The 15,371-nt window shown below is 36.0% G+C and overlaps 1 protein-coding gene across 1 annotated transcript; it reads left to right on the plus strand.

Moving 5' to 3' along the window:
• The first annotated feature begins 115 nt into the window (after nucleotides 1-115).
• On the plus strand, nucleotides 116-13,484 carry MFSD8 (major facilitator superfamily domain containing 8). Its single transcript, XM_081332840.1, has 12 exons — nucleotides 116-374; nucleotides 2,604-2,695; nucleotides 3,598-3,641; nucleotides 6,100-6,340; nucleotides 7,067-7,180; nucleotides 7,597-7,741; nucleotides 8,170-8,228; nucleotides 9,230-9,338; nucleotides 10,120-10,254; nucleotides 10,513-10,616; nucleotides 10,704-10,960; nucleotides 11,635-13,484. The coding sequence occupies exons 1-12, from the start codon at nucleotides 295-297 to the stop codon at nucleotides 11,848-11,850; spliced, it is 1,596 nt and encodes a 531-aa protein (XP_081188966.1). The 5' UTR covers nucleotides 116-294; the 3' UTR covers nucleotides 11,851-13,484.
• Nucleotides 13,485-15,371: the final 1,887 nt, after the last annotated feature.

The following is a 15,371-nucleotide window of genomic DNA, read 5'->3' on the forward strand; positions in this document are numbered from 1 at the left end:
AGGGCGGCTGCCGACTCTACCAATAATAGCTCGCCCGGCACGTAATCAGAATTGTCCCCTCCCCTTCCTCGCTTTTCAGCGCTCTACGTGCGACTGTCCTACGTAGTTGCTTGGACTCGCTTTATTGTGTTTGCTGTTTGGTCGCGCGGTGGCCGCCTCGCGCCTCCTCCCGGAAGAAAGCCGAGGCGAGGCTTGGGGGTGTTTCCTCACCTTCTGTTTCTCGTCAGAGGGAGCACGTCGGAGTGGCTGTCGGCGGATGTGTCAGGTTGAAGCTCGGAGGCTTCGAAGTCGGCCATGGCGGCGGCGGCTGCTGTTCTGGAGCCCGCGAGCGAGGACTGGGAGCAGCCTCTGTTGAACGGAGGCGGAGATGAAAGGTGCCTGCTTGGGTCTGCTTTGGACTTGGGTCCATCCCCTTGGACTCCAGAAGCGATGGAGTCAAAATCCTCTGTATCGCAACTCAAGTCTAAGAGCCTTGGTGGAGCAGTGGGCTAATGCCTCCTTAAGTAACACCAGCTGCCTGCAATTAGTGCAGGTTCGCATCCCACCAGGCTCAAGGTTGACTCAGCCTTCCATCCTTCCGAGGTAGGTAAAATGAGGACCCAGATTGTTGGGGGCAGTAAGCTGACTTTGTAATAATGCCGCTTGAGATGGGGCCGAAAGCCCTAATAAGCAGGCATATACATAGAATGAAGGCTATTGCTAAGCACATTTGATTTGTGCTTAGATTGTAAGCTGCCCTGAAGGCTATTGCTAAGCACATTTGATTTGTGCTTAGATTGTAAGCTGCCCTGAAGGCTATTGCTAAGCACATTTGATTTGTGCTTAGATTGTAAGCCGCCCTGAGTCTTCGGAGAAGGGCGGGAGAAGGGTGGAATATAAATGGGATTTTTTAAAAAAATAAAATCATCTCACGCTGAAGATGCTGGGAATTGTAATATTAAGTACTGTACAGCTTCGAGCGCCTTGGTGTGTAAGCAGGAGAGGCGCCTTGGTGTGTAAGCAGGAGAGGCCTATAATAATCGGGGTTAATGAAATTAGCTTTGAAGCTCAGTTTACAACACAGGTTACAAAATAGCGAAATGAATATAAGAAACCAACACAACTTATGGTGATATCCTATCAGTATTAAAATCTGCGATGTCTTAATATGAATTATAGATCGTGTATTTGTATTTATGTATAATGTATTTTATTAGTGTATATTAGAGATTGCGTGACATCTGTAGACGGCCTGGAGGCTAAATAAATACATCTGTGTTAAAAATCTTAATAGATTTTTTGACCTACAGTCTGTTGCATTGTTAATAAAATATGTATGAAGGCCAAGTTTATTAAGGCACAGAAGGTATTTTTGCACATTTTGTGAACACAAACAGACATTTTAATTGTTTTTTTTTAATGTTTCAGGTCTCTTGGGTTTTTCCCGAATATCATATGACAAGGGTCTCTAACTTAGGCAACTTTAAGACTTGTGGACTTCAACTCCCAGAATTGCTGGGAGTCTTAAAGTTGCTAAGGTGGAGACGTCTGCCGTATGGTAATGTTGAATGATGATTTTTTATGGCGTTTATTGCATAACATTGAGTGTACTAAAGTATACATTTTTTATTTTTGTTTCCCTGGAGGGAAATCCAATTAATCTTACGGAGTAAGACTAGTGTGGCACCTTACATTCCTGACAGTCCTCCTGTGACCCTTACCTTCTTAAAGCACAGTATTGTAGAAGCTGTCCAATGGAAAATAAAGAGAGGAGTTATGACTCCTGATCTTGCAATTACTTTTGTATATGCAGCTTAGTTGTATTTTTATATTTATCTTTAATAAGTTTACAATAAGCATACAAATTGTGACTGGATTATCATCTTGTTTCATACAGAAAATTCTTGCATGCTGATATTTTTGCCCTGGCCTATATCAAAGGGGTTGACATCAGCGTTAAAAGTTTCTTCGATTTCTTTATTTCCTTGTGACAGTGTTATTGCCTGCTCCCTCCAGGTCAAAAGACCCTATATCATGTCCAGATAATGTAACCAGTTTTCTGTACTGCATCTGCCCAGCGTTCAGTGCCCTAGTCCCAGATACCCAGGTTCTTCCCCTCTCCAAATCATACAAACATCATACAAATCTGACAGCTCACTTTGTTCTCAGTTGGGATAGCTAAATAGGACTGGGGAGAGGAGCTGACATCTACATTCCAATCAACACTAGCTTCTAAACAGTTGCTGTATCATCTTTTAAGTGTCTTTATGCATAAAGTGCTGTCTGGTTTGATCCCCCATATCTTATGCTCATGTCTTTTGATATTTTCTACCCAAATTTAAGATTTAGCATTGAAATACATTCTGATATCAGATTTGTGTCCATTTCATGCTTTGTATAGCAATTGTTGAATCTGATTATTGTAAGATAGAACAGAGCATTGCCAACACATGAGACATGCATCAGAGAATGATTTTGATCATACCAAGATAGGAATAAATGACTAAATGTAAATATAGTAACATATAGTCTTAACACTTCTTGAGTTAGAATTTGTTAAAGAATGATGAGTATTTGATATGTTAATATTAATCTCATTAATATTACAATATTGTTTGTTATAGATCTAAGGATGTTATGGAAACATTGCAACATTACAAGAGCCGGTGGAGATCCATTCGAATAATGTATCTTACAATGTTCTTCAGCAGTGTTGGTTTGTAAAATTTGCTAACCAGTCATCAGTTTTTTAATATAATGCTGTTACTGTTATTTCATTGGATATTAATTAAAATATTGTGTAGAAATTCCTTATATAGCAATCTGTTTTATTTAATCTTTTTGGCTCATTTGTAAGTTAAACATACTCTGTAATTTATGTAGGATTTAACAAAAATAAAATAATACTAGACTATAGCATTATAAACTAGCACCAATGGAAGAACAACTGTCGCAATAAGCAAACTCAGGAACTTGTTCATAAATTTATAGGGACCAGGTGGAATTAAGCCTGGCTGAAGCAAATGCTTGCCAGCAGAATCAATAGCATGGTTCTATTTCCAATATGTTCTGTGGCCATCGTTAGGGAGGTAACTGGTAAAAAATGGTCAGTGTTCATAAACTGTCCTATGTAGTTGCCTTGACTTTTCCTTAATATTGTGGTTTGTGGTAAAATGGTATGAAGTATTTTCAAGGTTTCTGGATCATTTGTATATAAAGAAACTGAAAAATGTATACAATACATCAAAGAGTTTCCACACTGTTACAGTTCCATGTAAGCAGTTCCACCTACCATTGACTGAATTTCTTTTTCTTGAAGGTAGAAATTTTAGGATGATAATATATATTCTCTTCTGTAGTTAAACTATATAATCAAGTATCATTGGATAACCTATAGCTTAGCTTAGATATTTTGATTTTCTTAGAAATATCATTAAAGTTTGCAAGACAAGGTTAAACATATCTAAAATTATTTGAAATTTTTGAACTTTTTCTTTTTCCAAAATAACATAACTCCCTGTTTTTTGTATAGAATTCTGTATTTTGATGTCTCTGAATATGGTCAGTAGATGACAAAAAAGTACTAGAGAAAAATAACTAAAGTACTTTATGTTGCAGGTTTCTCTATTGTCATTATGTCAATATGGCCCTATCTTCAACAGGTTTGTGAATTTTTATTTCCATGATGTTAACTTAGGCCTCTGAGAGCTGTAGTGGTATGATATTGTGATTAAGGGACCAAGCTGGAAACCAGGATACTGTGAGTTTTAGTCTTGCTCAGCACAAAGTAGCTGAGTGACCTTGGGCCACTCCTCTCTGTCGGAAGGAGGCATTGCTAAACCATTTCAAAAAATATTGCCAACAAAACTGCGGAGATTTGTCCAGGCTTTTGCCAGGAATCAACACTGACCTGAACTACCAAATTATAATAAAGTAATGCTATGAGTTCATTCAGCCAAAGTGAAAGATAAGTATTTACAATACTTAAAATACCAAAGATCATTATATTTAACTTTGGTGTTTTTGTGGGAAACATGGGCAAATAATTTGCAGTGTCCACATTGCTGCTTTCTATTTCAAATATTGAACAGACAATGATTATAAGTTTTGGCTTTGGGTTCACTAGCACGCCTACTGGTGGAAACTTATAAAAGACTTTATGAGTTTTTGCCCCTTGTAGAAAGCACTTTATTAATATTAGGATTCCATTATTTAAAGGCCTTCAGGTTTATATAAAATTCACTATTTCAGTCTGACTTCCATGATAGTTGTTTTAGTATACTTAATCTATTTTGTTTTAGTGTATATAAAATTAAATTTCCCTGAGCTGGGAAAGGTAGTATAGAAATAAAGTAATATTTTAATAATGGAAATGTAAATTCCCCTATCTTTCCCCTGTACTAATGAAATAGTTTTGAGGGGAATGGATTGCAATTATTTCATGGTCTTACATAGTGATTTATGGCTCTGATTTGATTTTTTTTTTAAAAAACAGATTATGGAGAGAGAATTGTATGCTGCTTAGAGTTATTACAATGGCCTGTAGGCCTTACCAACAAAATCTTTTTGTTCAAAGATTACTTTATTTTACATAATATACAGATAGTCATTGACTTACGACCACAATTGAGCCCAAAATTTCTGTTGGTAAGCGAGACAGTTAAGTGAGTTGTGCCCCATTTTATGACCTTTCTAGGCACAGTTGTTAAATGAATCACTACAATTGTTAAGTTAGTAACACAGTTATTAAGTGAATCTGTCTTCCCCATTGATTTTGCTTGTCAGAAGGTTGCAAAAGGTGATCACGTGACCCCCGTACACTACAACCATCATAAATATTTTCTGGGGAAATATAAGATGGTAAAACATAGAAGAGCTTAGGTTTTAGTGTAATGGTGTAATCAGTTGAGTTACATACAATTAAAGTAGGACCAGCATCATAATTTGCAGAGATTCATTTTATGGAAAAGAGGAACAGCTATAATAAAAAAAAACATATTGAAGTGTAACAGTTTAGATGTTGGACTAGGACAGGGGTCGGCAACCTAAAAAAGCAAAAGAGCCACTGGGAACCGGTTCCATCACAAATTAAAAAAAGTGGGAGCCGCGTGCGTGTGTCCATGCACGCGCATGCGCAAAACGGTTTTTTGCGCATGCGCGGACGCACGCGGTTGCCAATTTTTTTAAAAGTGAGATGGAACCGGTTCCCGGTTGCCTGACGGCGACGGCCTGTCTGCAAAGCTGCCGCTTTCAGCAGCTTTGCAGACGGGCCGCGGCAGCTTCCTCAAAGAGCAGCGCCCCTGCCCATTCTGAGAGGTGCGCGCGCACCTCTCCGAACGACCGGAAGTGCGCGCGCACCTCCCCAAACCTTTGGAGAGGTGCGCGCGTACCTCCGCGCGAACGGGCAGAGATGCCGCTCTTTGAGGAAGCTGTCGCGGCCCGTCTACGAAGCTGCCGAAGCTGACTTTAATTGTATGTAACTCAACTGATTACACCATTACACTAAAACCTAAGCTCTTCTATGTTTTACCATCTTATATTTCCCCAGAAAATATTTATGATGGTTGTAGTGTACGGGGGTCACGTGATCACCTTTTGCAACCTTCTGACAAGCAAAATCAATGGGGAAGACAGATTCACTTAATAACTGTGTTACTAACTTAACAATTGTAGTGATTCATTTAACAACTGTGCCAAGAAAGGTCATAAAATGGGGCACAACTCACTTAACTGTCTCGCTTACCAACAGAAATTTTGGGCTCAATTGTGGTCGTAAGTCAATGACTATCTGTATATTATGTAAAATAAAGTAATCTTTGAACAAAAAGATTTTGTTGGTAAGGCCTACAGGCCATTGTAATAACTCTAAGCAGCATACAATTCTCTCTCCATAATCTGTTTTTTTAAAAAAAAAAATCAAATCAGAGCCATAAATCACTATGTAAGACAATGAAATAATTGCAATCCTGTGTTCTCTCATTTAACCTTGTAATTAAAAATGTTCTCTTCATTAACATTTACCTATGTTTTAGTAGCATGACAATATCTGTTAGAATTGAATATTTTAATTATGGTATCCTAATTAATAAAATGTTGAAATTATATTTATGGTTTCCATAGATAGATAAAACTGCAGATCCAAGTTTTCTGGGCTGGATTATTGCTTCATACAGCATTGGTCAGATGATAGCTTCTCCATTCTTTGGAACGTGGTCTAATTGTAGGCCAAGAAGAGAACCCCTTGTGGTTTCAACTGCTATTTCAATAGCTGCCAATTTCTTCTATGCTTTTGTCCATTTGCCCCCTTCACACAACAAATACTACATGCTAGCTGCTCGAGCATTGGTGGGGTTTGGTGCAGGTAATTTTAGAAATATTTAAAGTTTGCTATATTAGTAGCTATGTGTATTTAAAGCAATTAAGCTATTTGTTAGAGAAATCAAAATCTCAGGCCCCTGAGATCCCTTCTACCCCAACAAGTTGACATTCAGAACCTCTTGAGTAAATGTATAATCCTGCTGATTGTCTCAACATATAGATTGAAAGGTTTTCCCGGAATCCTACATACTAATGTTTGTGCCATGGCTTTCTGTAGGATTAGAGAGTCTCCTAAGTTGAGTTACCCTGAAATGCAGTATTCTAAGTAATAGATTCATCAGAGTAATAAAGATTCCCTGATGAGACATCAGTCTAAAAGTACTACTCATATTAGTTTTAGGGATTTTTCTTATATGAAAAAAATTGCAAGGAACTTGCTATAGTTGCTTCAAGCTAAATTACTCAGATTTCACACCTGAGTGATGCTATGAAATAATTATTCCTGATTAGTTTTGAGTTTCTAAAAGATTTTCTCAAGCTTATTGATATTTCTGACTACTATAATTGTTTTCAAGATAAAGATTCTTTAGCGTTTTTTAGTTATTAATTTCTGTAGTAATGAGATCTATTAAAAATAGATTTGGTGAGCAGACAAAAAACCAAGATTTTGCATACTATACTGTTGGCCATTTAGCTAGCTTACGCATATGATTAAAAACATATATGTTACTTAGGTTTTCCAGATAAAGACGCTTTTGTTTCGTTTTAGGAAATGTAGCAGTAGTTCGCTCATATATTGCTGGTGCCACCTCTCTTACTGAAAGAACTAATGCCATGGCAAACACTAGTGCTTGCCAGGCAGTGGGATTCATACTGGGACCAGGTACGATATGCATTGTATTCCCATTTTCTTCAAGTGATTCATTAATCAGTTCAGGAGGGAAATGTCACTCCCGTTTCTTAATCTATATGTACATATTTAAACTTTAATTTATTATATAAAATATAATAGTATTGTACTGTATTCCAAATTTGACTTCAGACTCCAATTTTCATTTAGTTTTTTTTTAGACAGTTTATTGATAAAATCTAAAGCAGTGCATGTCAAGGAAAAATATTCATACAAACTACTAAAAGAATTATGTAATTATTTGGTATTTTAATCACAAGCTGAACACTTTACCAAATTGATTTTTTATTTACTTAATGCATTAGGTTTTTAGCTGCTGCAATAAAACTTCTATATTTTTTATAATTAACATCAGGCATACATGCTGTTAAAATCCAATTTTCTATTAGTTTTTCAGACTCTCTTTTCATTTATTGGAGAAGAAGGAATCTCGTGGAAACTGATTTATCTTCAGGTGAACATGTACACAGCTCCAGTTTTATTTGGAAGTCTTCTAGGAATTATTAATATTGTACTCATAATTGCTGTATTTAGGTAATTGGAAATTTTAAAACTTGTGAATGTTTATAAGAAAGGTCTTTCAATTTGTGCATAAAAATCTCTGTTCTTCTTAGTCCACATAGTTTTTTTTTAGTTTATGAATCAAGAAAAAGAAAGAAAAGAGTAATTTGTGGATTTTGTAGTTTTTAATATTTCTTGATCAACAATTGCAGTATATCTTAGTTTGAATTTACTAAATCTCATCAGTGAGCATAATTTCTCTAAAATAACATATAAGTGCTTCTTTTCTATTCTCAAATTATTTGTATAGTTTATAAGACTTCATAAAACAAGATTCGTTGCATAATTGAATTAACAAAGAATTGTGCCAAATAACATTGTTTCAACACAAAACTATCAGTTACATTGAAAGTTTCTTTGATATATTCAATTATTGTTTCATACAATCTCTTAATTTTTAGAGAGCATCATGTGGATGACATGGGACGACCACAAAATAGTATTAATATTGAAACTGAAGGTAATTTGAAATATAATATTTTAATATACTTGCTAATATAGTTAGAAATAGTGTCAAATGACAGTGTGTGAAGGATGTAGGTGATAGCTTTTGGAATAAATATTTCATGTCTATGCGCAACTACCTACAAATTCAAATCAAATTTATTAGATTTGATGGTTCACAAGCAAGCACTAATAATTGCAATTGGTCATGAATAGAAATATATCTGCAGTGAGTATAAATGTTATTACAATGCAACTTCTAGATAAATACTAATATCTAGTTGTATACTAATATTCTACTGGAAAATATGAAGGCATCTTAAAGTACCAAATTCTAAAGAGAAATTTAAAAGTAATGAGCATGCTGCCAAAGGTGACCAATGTACCTGATTTTCTAGACCCCTGTAGATTCTTAATGAAAGAAAAATATTTCTGCCCAGTTTGGAAATAATTATTTATGAGATTTGTTTGCTGTCCATATTGCTTTGGAGCAACTCTGGATGGCTTACAACATTAAGAGCCAGTAAAACCATGAATAATAAGTATTTATAATAATAAAAATTACAACTCAGAGATGGAGAGAAAGGAAATAGGATGAGTGGGGCGGGAAGATGGGGTCTTCTCTTAATCCATCAACCATCTCCATCATGGTACACCCCCAATGGGGCCCCGGGCCAACTGGCAGAACCAGGTCTTAAGGCCATTATGGAAGATCAATAAAGCAATAAATTGGAAACCTACACTTAACCATGGTTCTAATGTGCATGCTAGATTCTTCCCTGCATAGACATTATCAGCTGTAGTACCATGTTCTAATGAAGTGGGAAATTATATTTAGCTATAGCTATAGCTTCCTGTCTTGTTCTGCCATTAAAAGGGGGATAAAGGCGCTGCATGTCCTTTATGTCCATAAATCTCATGCATATTGCATAAACTAAGAATTTCTCAAATTAAAATAATTGCATCTATATCAATGTTATGTAGGTCTTTATCAGTTACCTTTTTTTTCAAATACAGAAAATATTGAAGTGGTTCAAGATAATCAGCGATACATTGACCATGTGGCTGTTGTATCAACAAATTTTCTTTTCTTTGTTATCTTATTTATTTTTGCAGTTTTTGAAACGTAAGTATTATTCTGTATCTGTTTTTTTAAATAATATTTCTTGCATTTCCTCATAATTTTATGAATAAAGTCTGCTGTGACATTTCCTACAATACCTTTTTCTTAATACCACAATAATTTAATACATCCAGACATACATGAACTATCACTATCATCCATCGTAGTTGGGGTGTTATTTACTTATTTATACCTCACCTGTATTATTTTTTTACAAATGAAGCATTAAACAAATCCAACACACCTTTCTCCTATTTTCCCCATAAGAATCCTGTCAGGTGAGTCACTCAACTGGTTGTCTTGGCTAAGGTGGAACTTGAACTCATTGTTTTGTGATTTCTAGCCTGGTGCCTTAACCACTAGACCAAACGGGCTCTCCCTTTAATTTCCAAAGTTTCATTCATATTTTATAGTTCTACAACAGCATACCATACACACACACACACACACACACACACATAGGAACTTCAATTTATGATTATCTGACATCAGAAGATTTTCTTCTGAAGAAAATGAAAGGCTTATGTTTACTTGAGAGTTATAGAAACAATGCATTGGAGTGAAAAAATGCCTTAGTGTGAAGATATGTGTGATTAGATTAATGTTATGTTCAGAATAAATCACAAGTTGAGTTTTCTATTTGTAGCACTTGTTTTTTTGTATTATGCTATTAGTACTAATGCTTCATGGGGTTTCTATTCAGTTTCAAAGTTGTTAGTTGGTGAACACTGAAATTCAGAAAGTTTTCTACTATATTTAATTTGTCTTTTATTGTATTCTTTAGCATAGCTACACCATTAACAATGGATATGTATGCGTGGACCAGAAAAAAAGCAGTGTTTATCAATGGCTTAATTCTTGGTGCTGTTGGCATCGAATCAGTGGTTGTGTTTTTAGCAGTTAAAGAACTTTCTAAAAGGTAATATGTGTTGTTTCAGTATAATTTTTATTTTCAGAAAAATTGATTTCAAAAAAGTCATAAGTTCTAGAATACAAATGGCTGTGTGTAAATACATTTCTCCTGTAGCGATCAGTTTCTGCACAATCATTGATACTTAAATCATTACCTTGAAACATTTATTATACTATTAAGAACCAAGGAGTCAGGCTTTGAATATGGAAAATTTTACTTGGATAAAATATGGGTATTGTAATTTTAGTTTTCATTATTCAACAGAATTGGTGAACGTGCAATCCTCTATGGAGGTCTAGTCATTATCTTGGTTGGATTCTTTATTCTGTTACCTTGGGGAAATCAGTTACCTAATATCCAATGGGCAGGTATAAATTTAAATGTTTGCATTATTATTTTAAGGTCTTTGATGAATACATTTGGCCATATATGGTGTTTTATTTGTATGTTTTCAGACATAAGGAATAATTCTACTCCAAGAAAGATCTTTGGTGAAACCTTTGCATTTTTGTGGATGTCACAGATTGAATTTTCATCTAATAATACAACTGAAGCAACAGGATGTCCTAGTATACAATCGTGGTGCAGTTATACTCCAGTAATTCATCTGGGCCAGTATATCACTTCCGACATTCTAATAGGATTGGGTTATCCAGCCTGTAATGTGATGTCATATACTCTATATTCAAAAATTTTAGGGCCAAAACCTCAGGTAAGATTTAAATTTAGGCTACTTTTTTAACTGGTTTAACAGTTTTGGAAAATAGGTTGCCAAGTGGTAGATTAGTGAGCTTGGAACTATTTCTTTTGTCATGCTTTGGTTAAGCGATAAAACTGCATAGCATCAGTATATTTTATCATCTAGCTTACATGATCTGGTGCAGTACTGCTATGAATTGCTTCCTGTAATATTTTTATTTCATCAGAGAAGTTCCTCTTTTTATCCCTTCAGATTTCTTTTTTTTAAATAAAGCTGAGCTACTGAATGTTTTGTGTATGAAGGACAATGAGATTTTTGGGGACAGCGACCATTTTAGTAAAAGCTATTATTGTTATCCTATCGGGACTTGGCTCTTCCATCAGGGCAGATGAGTTTCATGAATTAATGAATATGCTACAATCTGCTTTAAATTTTGTCTTTCCTTGCTGGTTGTTTCATAGTTTGTTCTTTTAGTATTATACTATTTTTAACTTAGCTTATATGTCACCTCGGGTTGCTTGACAATCAGGCCAGCTCATAAATCCTAATAATGCTACTGCTATTATTACTGATGATGGTGGTGGTAGTTTGCTGTTGCCAAGCTGGGAGAATGATAGTAGATTTTGTTTGAATATTTCAGGGTTAAAACCTGTCATTAATACTGAACACAATCTGATCTGTTTTAGGGCATTTATATGGGATGGCTAACTGCTTGTGGAAGTGGTGCACGTATTCTGGGCCCGGTATTTGTCAGTCAACTCTACAGTTCCTTAGGACCCCGCTGGGCATTTGGTTTCATCTGTGGAATTGTTGTTCTTTCTCTCTTACTACTTGAAGTGGTGTACAAGAGACTTATTGCATTTTCAGTCAGATATGAAATGCTACAAGAACAGATTTCCTAGCTATCTGTTCAGTCTTGTTTTGCATTAATCATTATTTGCTGTTCTAGTTCTAATTATATACACTAGATATATTTAAAATACATTGATTCTGTGAATCGTCTTAAGCTTTTTAAACTGAATTTAAAAAGGCTATTGTAACAAAGTTTTATGAGCATGATTATTTATGCATTTTTATAATTGGTTGGCTTTTTTAAATTGAATGTATTTTAAGTAAAATATAGCAGAAACTAATCCTGATATTTTGTTGCACATATTTTGTAATTTATAATTTTTAAAAATGGTTCAAATAAGATCAAGATTCAAAGTAAAAATAAAGACAGTTGATGCAGCACTTGTAATAAAGATAGGTACTGAAACTGATAGTAGATTTAATAACTGGAGGCTAGTGAGGTAGATACCTGAGGTTTCTACCATTACACCAAGAATCTTAATCATTGCTTTCATGAACGGTAAAACCCAAAGATGCTTTTTCACAAGCCAACTGGACATTCTTTTTTTTCTTTGAAGACGTTTAGCTTCTCATCCAAGAAGCTTCTTCAGCTCAAAGAAAAACAAAGTCCTTGCCTCATGAAAAAGGAGCTTTGGAATAACTATGGCCTGGATGTCTGAGAATCTCCATAGACACTGAACAGTAAAATTTTAACCTATTGTGAAATGCACATGAAACTGAAAAAAACAAACCTTTAAATGGTAATTGCCCAGGACTGTAGTTATCTTTCCCCCCCCTAATTGTGCAACAGTCTAACCAAATTGATTTTATATTTGGTTTTCTTAAAAAATCAAACTTTTTCATCCCAAAGTTATCTTGCACAGTTCCATGTCTCATAAACAGGACTTCCAGATCGCAAATCAGAAGTTTGGTGATGTCAGAAGTAGCTGAGACTCGGGAGAAATGGAGGCAGTGCACCCCTAGTGATATCACTGAAGCGGGGTTCTGGTTGCGTAGCACAGCCTTTCATTTGCAGATCACTTACGTGACATGTTTGGTAACAAGATTTTGGATAGAGATATAGAAAATGGTGAATTCGTAAATTGTTTTGTGCTTGGTACACATAGTTGGTATCAGTTGACTGTTTTCCTAAATGAAATAAGTTTCGTTCTGAAATAAAATGAAATACTGTACGGCTGTCTGTTTCCAACTAAATAGTAAAGTGTGGATATCTGGGCTGAACTGTTTGGTGGGAAGGTAATGAAAATGGGGAAAAGTCAAAGATAGCAATGGTAGATCAGGAAAATAATAGGAAGGGAAAGAAAATACTAGGAAGTATAGTGTGAAGATTGCACAGTATGATGGGAGATGCCATGTTGACACATCACTATGATAAAACAGGCAAGGGAATGCACTGGAAGATGGTGAGGCAGGCCATTATTTTTTTGGGACTATATTACAATGGAAATACTAAAGGGAAATGTACCAGTTCACTCTAAGCCTGTTGGTTTTGTTTAATCCAAAACCTGGTACAATAACAATGCTCAAAGATCAAAGTTCCTGCTGAAGCATCATCCAGAATGGTTTGGAAGAATATGTGTATCTGAAATTTGAAAAATCATTTTCCATTCCATGCACACCTATGTTTTTTTTGTTTCTGTTAATCTAAGTCAAAGCAAAATAAAATAAAATACATAAAAGTCTTTATAGTCTTATGTTCTATATATAACATTCATGCGTAGCGGGGCTGGCTGAAAGGCTTTGCAGGAGCCTGCCTGGGGAGAGGGAAGCTCCGACAGCTGCTGCCAGTTTTGGATGTGGTGGGCATGGATCGGGCAGAAGGAAAGAAAAAGGAAAGAAAGGGTGATGGTGGTTGTTGTTGCTGTTGTCGGAGAGAGACCAGGTGAAGTCAAAGAGGGATTTGAGGTTTTAAGCTGATCCCTTTCTGGGAAGGAGAGAGTGAGAAGGTGGAATTTTACTGCTTTCTTTTGCAGGGGTGATACCCAAAGCAGAGGCAAGAGAGTGAGTGAGGAGAAAGTTGCTGGGCTTGCTAAATTCAGATTTTAACAATAAAAGAAAGGGGGGAGGGGTTTTGATACCAACGAGACCTGAGACTGCGAGCAACAACAGAAGAGAAGGAAAGGCTGGTCATTACTGCTTTGGAGACTAGCGGCCACCCGAACTTTGATTATTGTTACTTGTGCAAGTTATAGACATTGGGGCGGAGTTGCCCTTGCACGGCGAGCTGTTACTGCAGAACGCTGACTACCTTTGTTCATGTTCCTATCGCTGCCTGGAGTCGGGATTTTCCCCACCCCATTTGTTTCCAAACAGTTGCTGTGAAATCATTTATTGCTGCTATGATTGCCTGGGGCTGTTAAACACCATCAGGCATTGACTATTGGGGCTAGGGGCTGGTCATCTTTGTTCCTGAAAGCCCCCCTTTTGATAACGAGAGTCTGCCACCTCCTCACTTCACGTAAGCTTCTGCTAGAAGAGACACTTTACTAACACCTTGAGAACACAGCTGCAGAGCGCAACAGAGGGGAGCAGGGCTGGGAGGGCCTGGACTTTGGCGGCCTCTGAGTGGGTAACGCTACACATGCATATATTCTCATTTCCACATTTTTTTCACTGAACTGTAATGAAAATTGTCTACTAATAGTGAACAATGTAAAAACCAGGACTACAATATTTCAGGTTTTATCTCCAATATATGTTTTGCAACATTTTAGACCAGCTGTTATCCTGGAAAAAGGTGGGATTACTTCAAAATATAGCATATAATTACTATTATAGTGCTTTCTTCCACTCTGAAGCACCATGGAGATTGAAACTAAAGCACTGTATAGCCCTGGTAAAAATTCCTTAAGAAACCACTTAAGTTTCTCCTATTATTCATTTTTCAATTTGTGAAACAATGTATTTTACAATGATCTTCACAAAAAAGAATTGAGAGTACTTATGAAGGTCCTCATGCTTCCTGTTTTCACAATGAAGGTTAAATTTTTTTTAGAAGAAATGGCAGTCTTGTCTGATGTCATGAAATGTGCAGTGCTCCTTCCTCAATACCATAGGATATGCTTGTTTATAAATATATAATTGTTTCTATTATATGTGATGTTTATTTATTGACAAGTTAAATATAATATAGACCCAAACAAGTAAATAGTGTCACATAGCTGCTAGGTAATAAAATCATAATGGTCAGTGATGAAATTTGCCTAATTTATGTTTTCTTCTCTGACCTTTCTCCTTATTTTGAAACTTTTGCAATTGAGACCCGGATTATTGTTTACTCCAGAATTCTTTCAGTGCTATAAGGGGTTTTTTTTTGTTAGCGGTTTACGTTTTTCATATTAGCTTTTACTTCCAATGCAAAGAAAGACAAATACTTCTGTTGGCTCAATAACTTTTTTTACCATATTAATTTTACTATCCCTGTTTGAACTTTCAATTTCCCTTTAAACTAAAATACAAACTAGAAATAGTCTCTAGAACAGAGGTCCCCAACCTTTTGGGCACCAGGGACTGGTCCCATGGAGAAAGGTTTCTCCACGGACCAGAGTGCGTGGTTGAATGGGGCTTTGCT

This window comes from Vipera berus, assembly GCF_964194415.1.
Source record: "Vipera berus genome assembly, chromosome: 7".
NCBI classification, from domain to species: Eukaryota; Metazoa; Chordata; class Lepidosauria; order Squamata; family Viperidae; genus Vipera; species Vipera berus.

What these genes read in the sequence shown, in the direction of transcription:
- MFSD8 (XM_081332840.1), top strand. Translation starts at nt 295, where the DNA reads ATGGCGGCGGCGGCTGCTGTTCTGGAGCCCGCGAGCGAGGACTGGGAG. An exon ending in ATTGGTGGGGTTTGGTGCAG is followed by an intron (nt 6,341 to 7,066) that starts GTAATTTTAGAA and finishes GTTTCGTTTTAG; the next exon opens with GAAATGTAGCAGTAGTTCGC. An exon ending in CTCATAATTGCTGTATTTAG is followed by an intron (nt 7,742 to 8,169) that starts GTAATTGGAAAT and finishes CTTAATTTTTAG; the next exon opens with AGAGCATCATGTGGATGACA.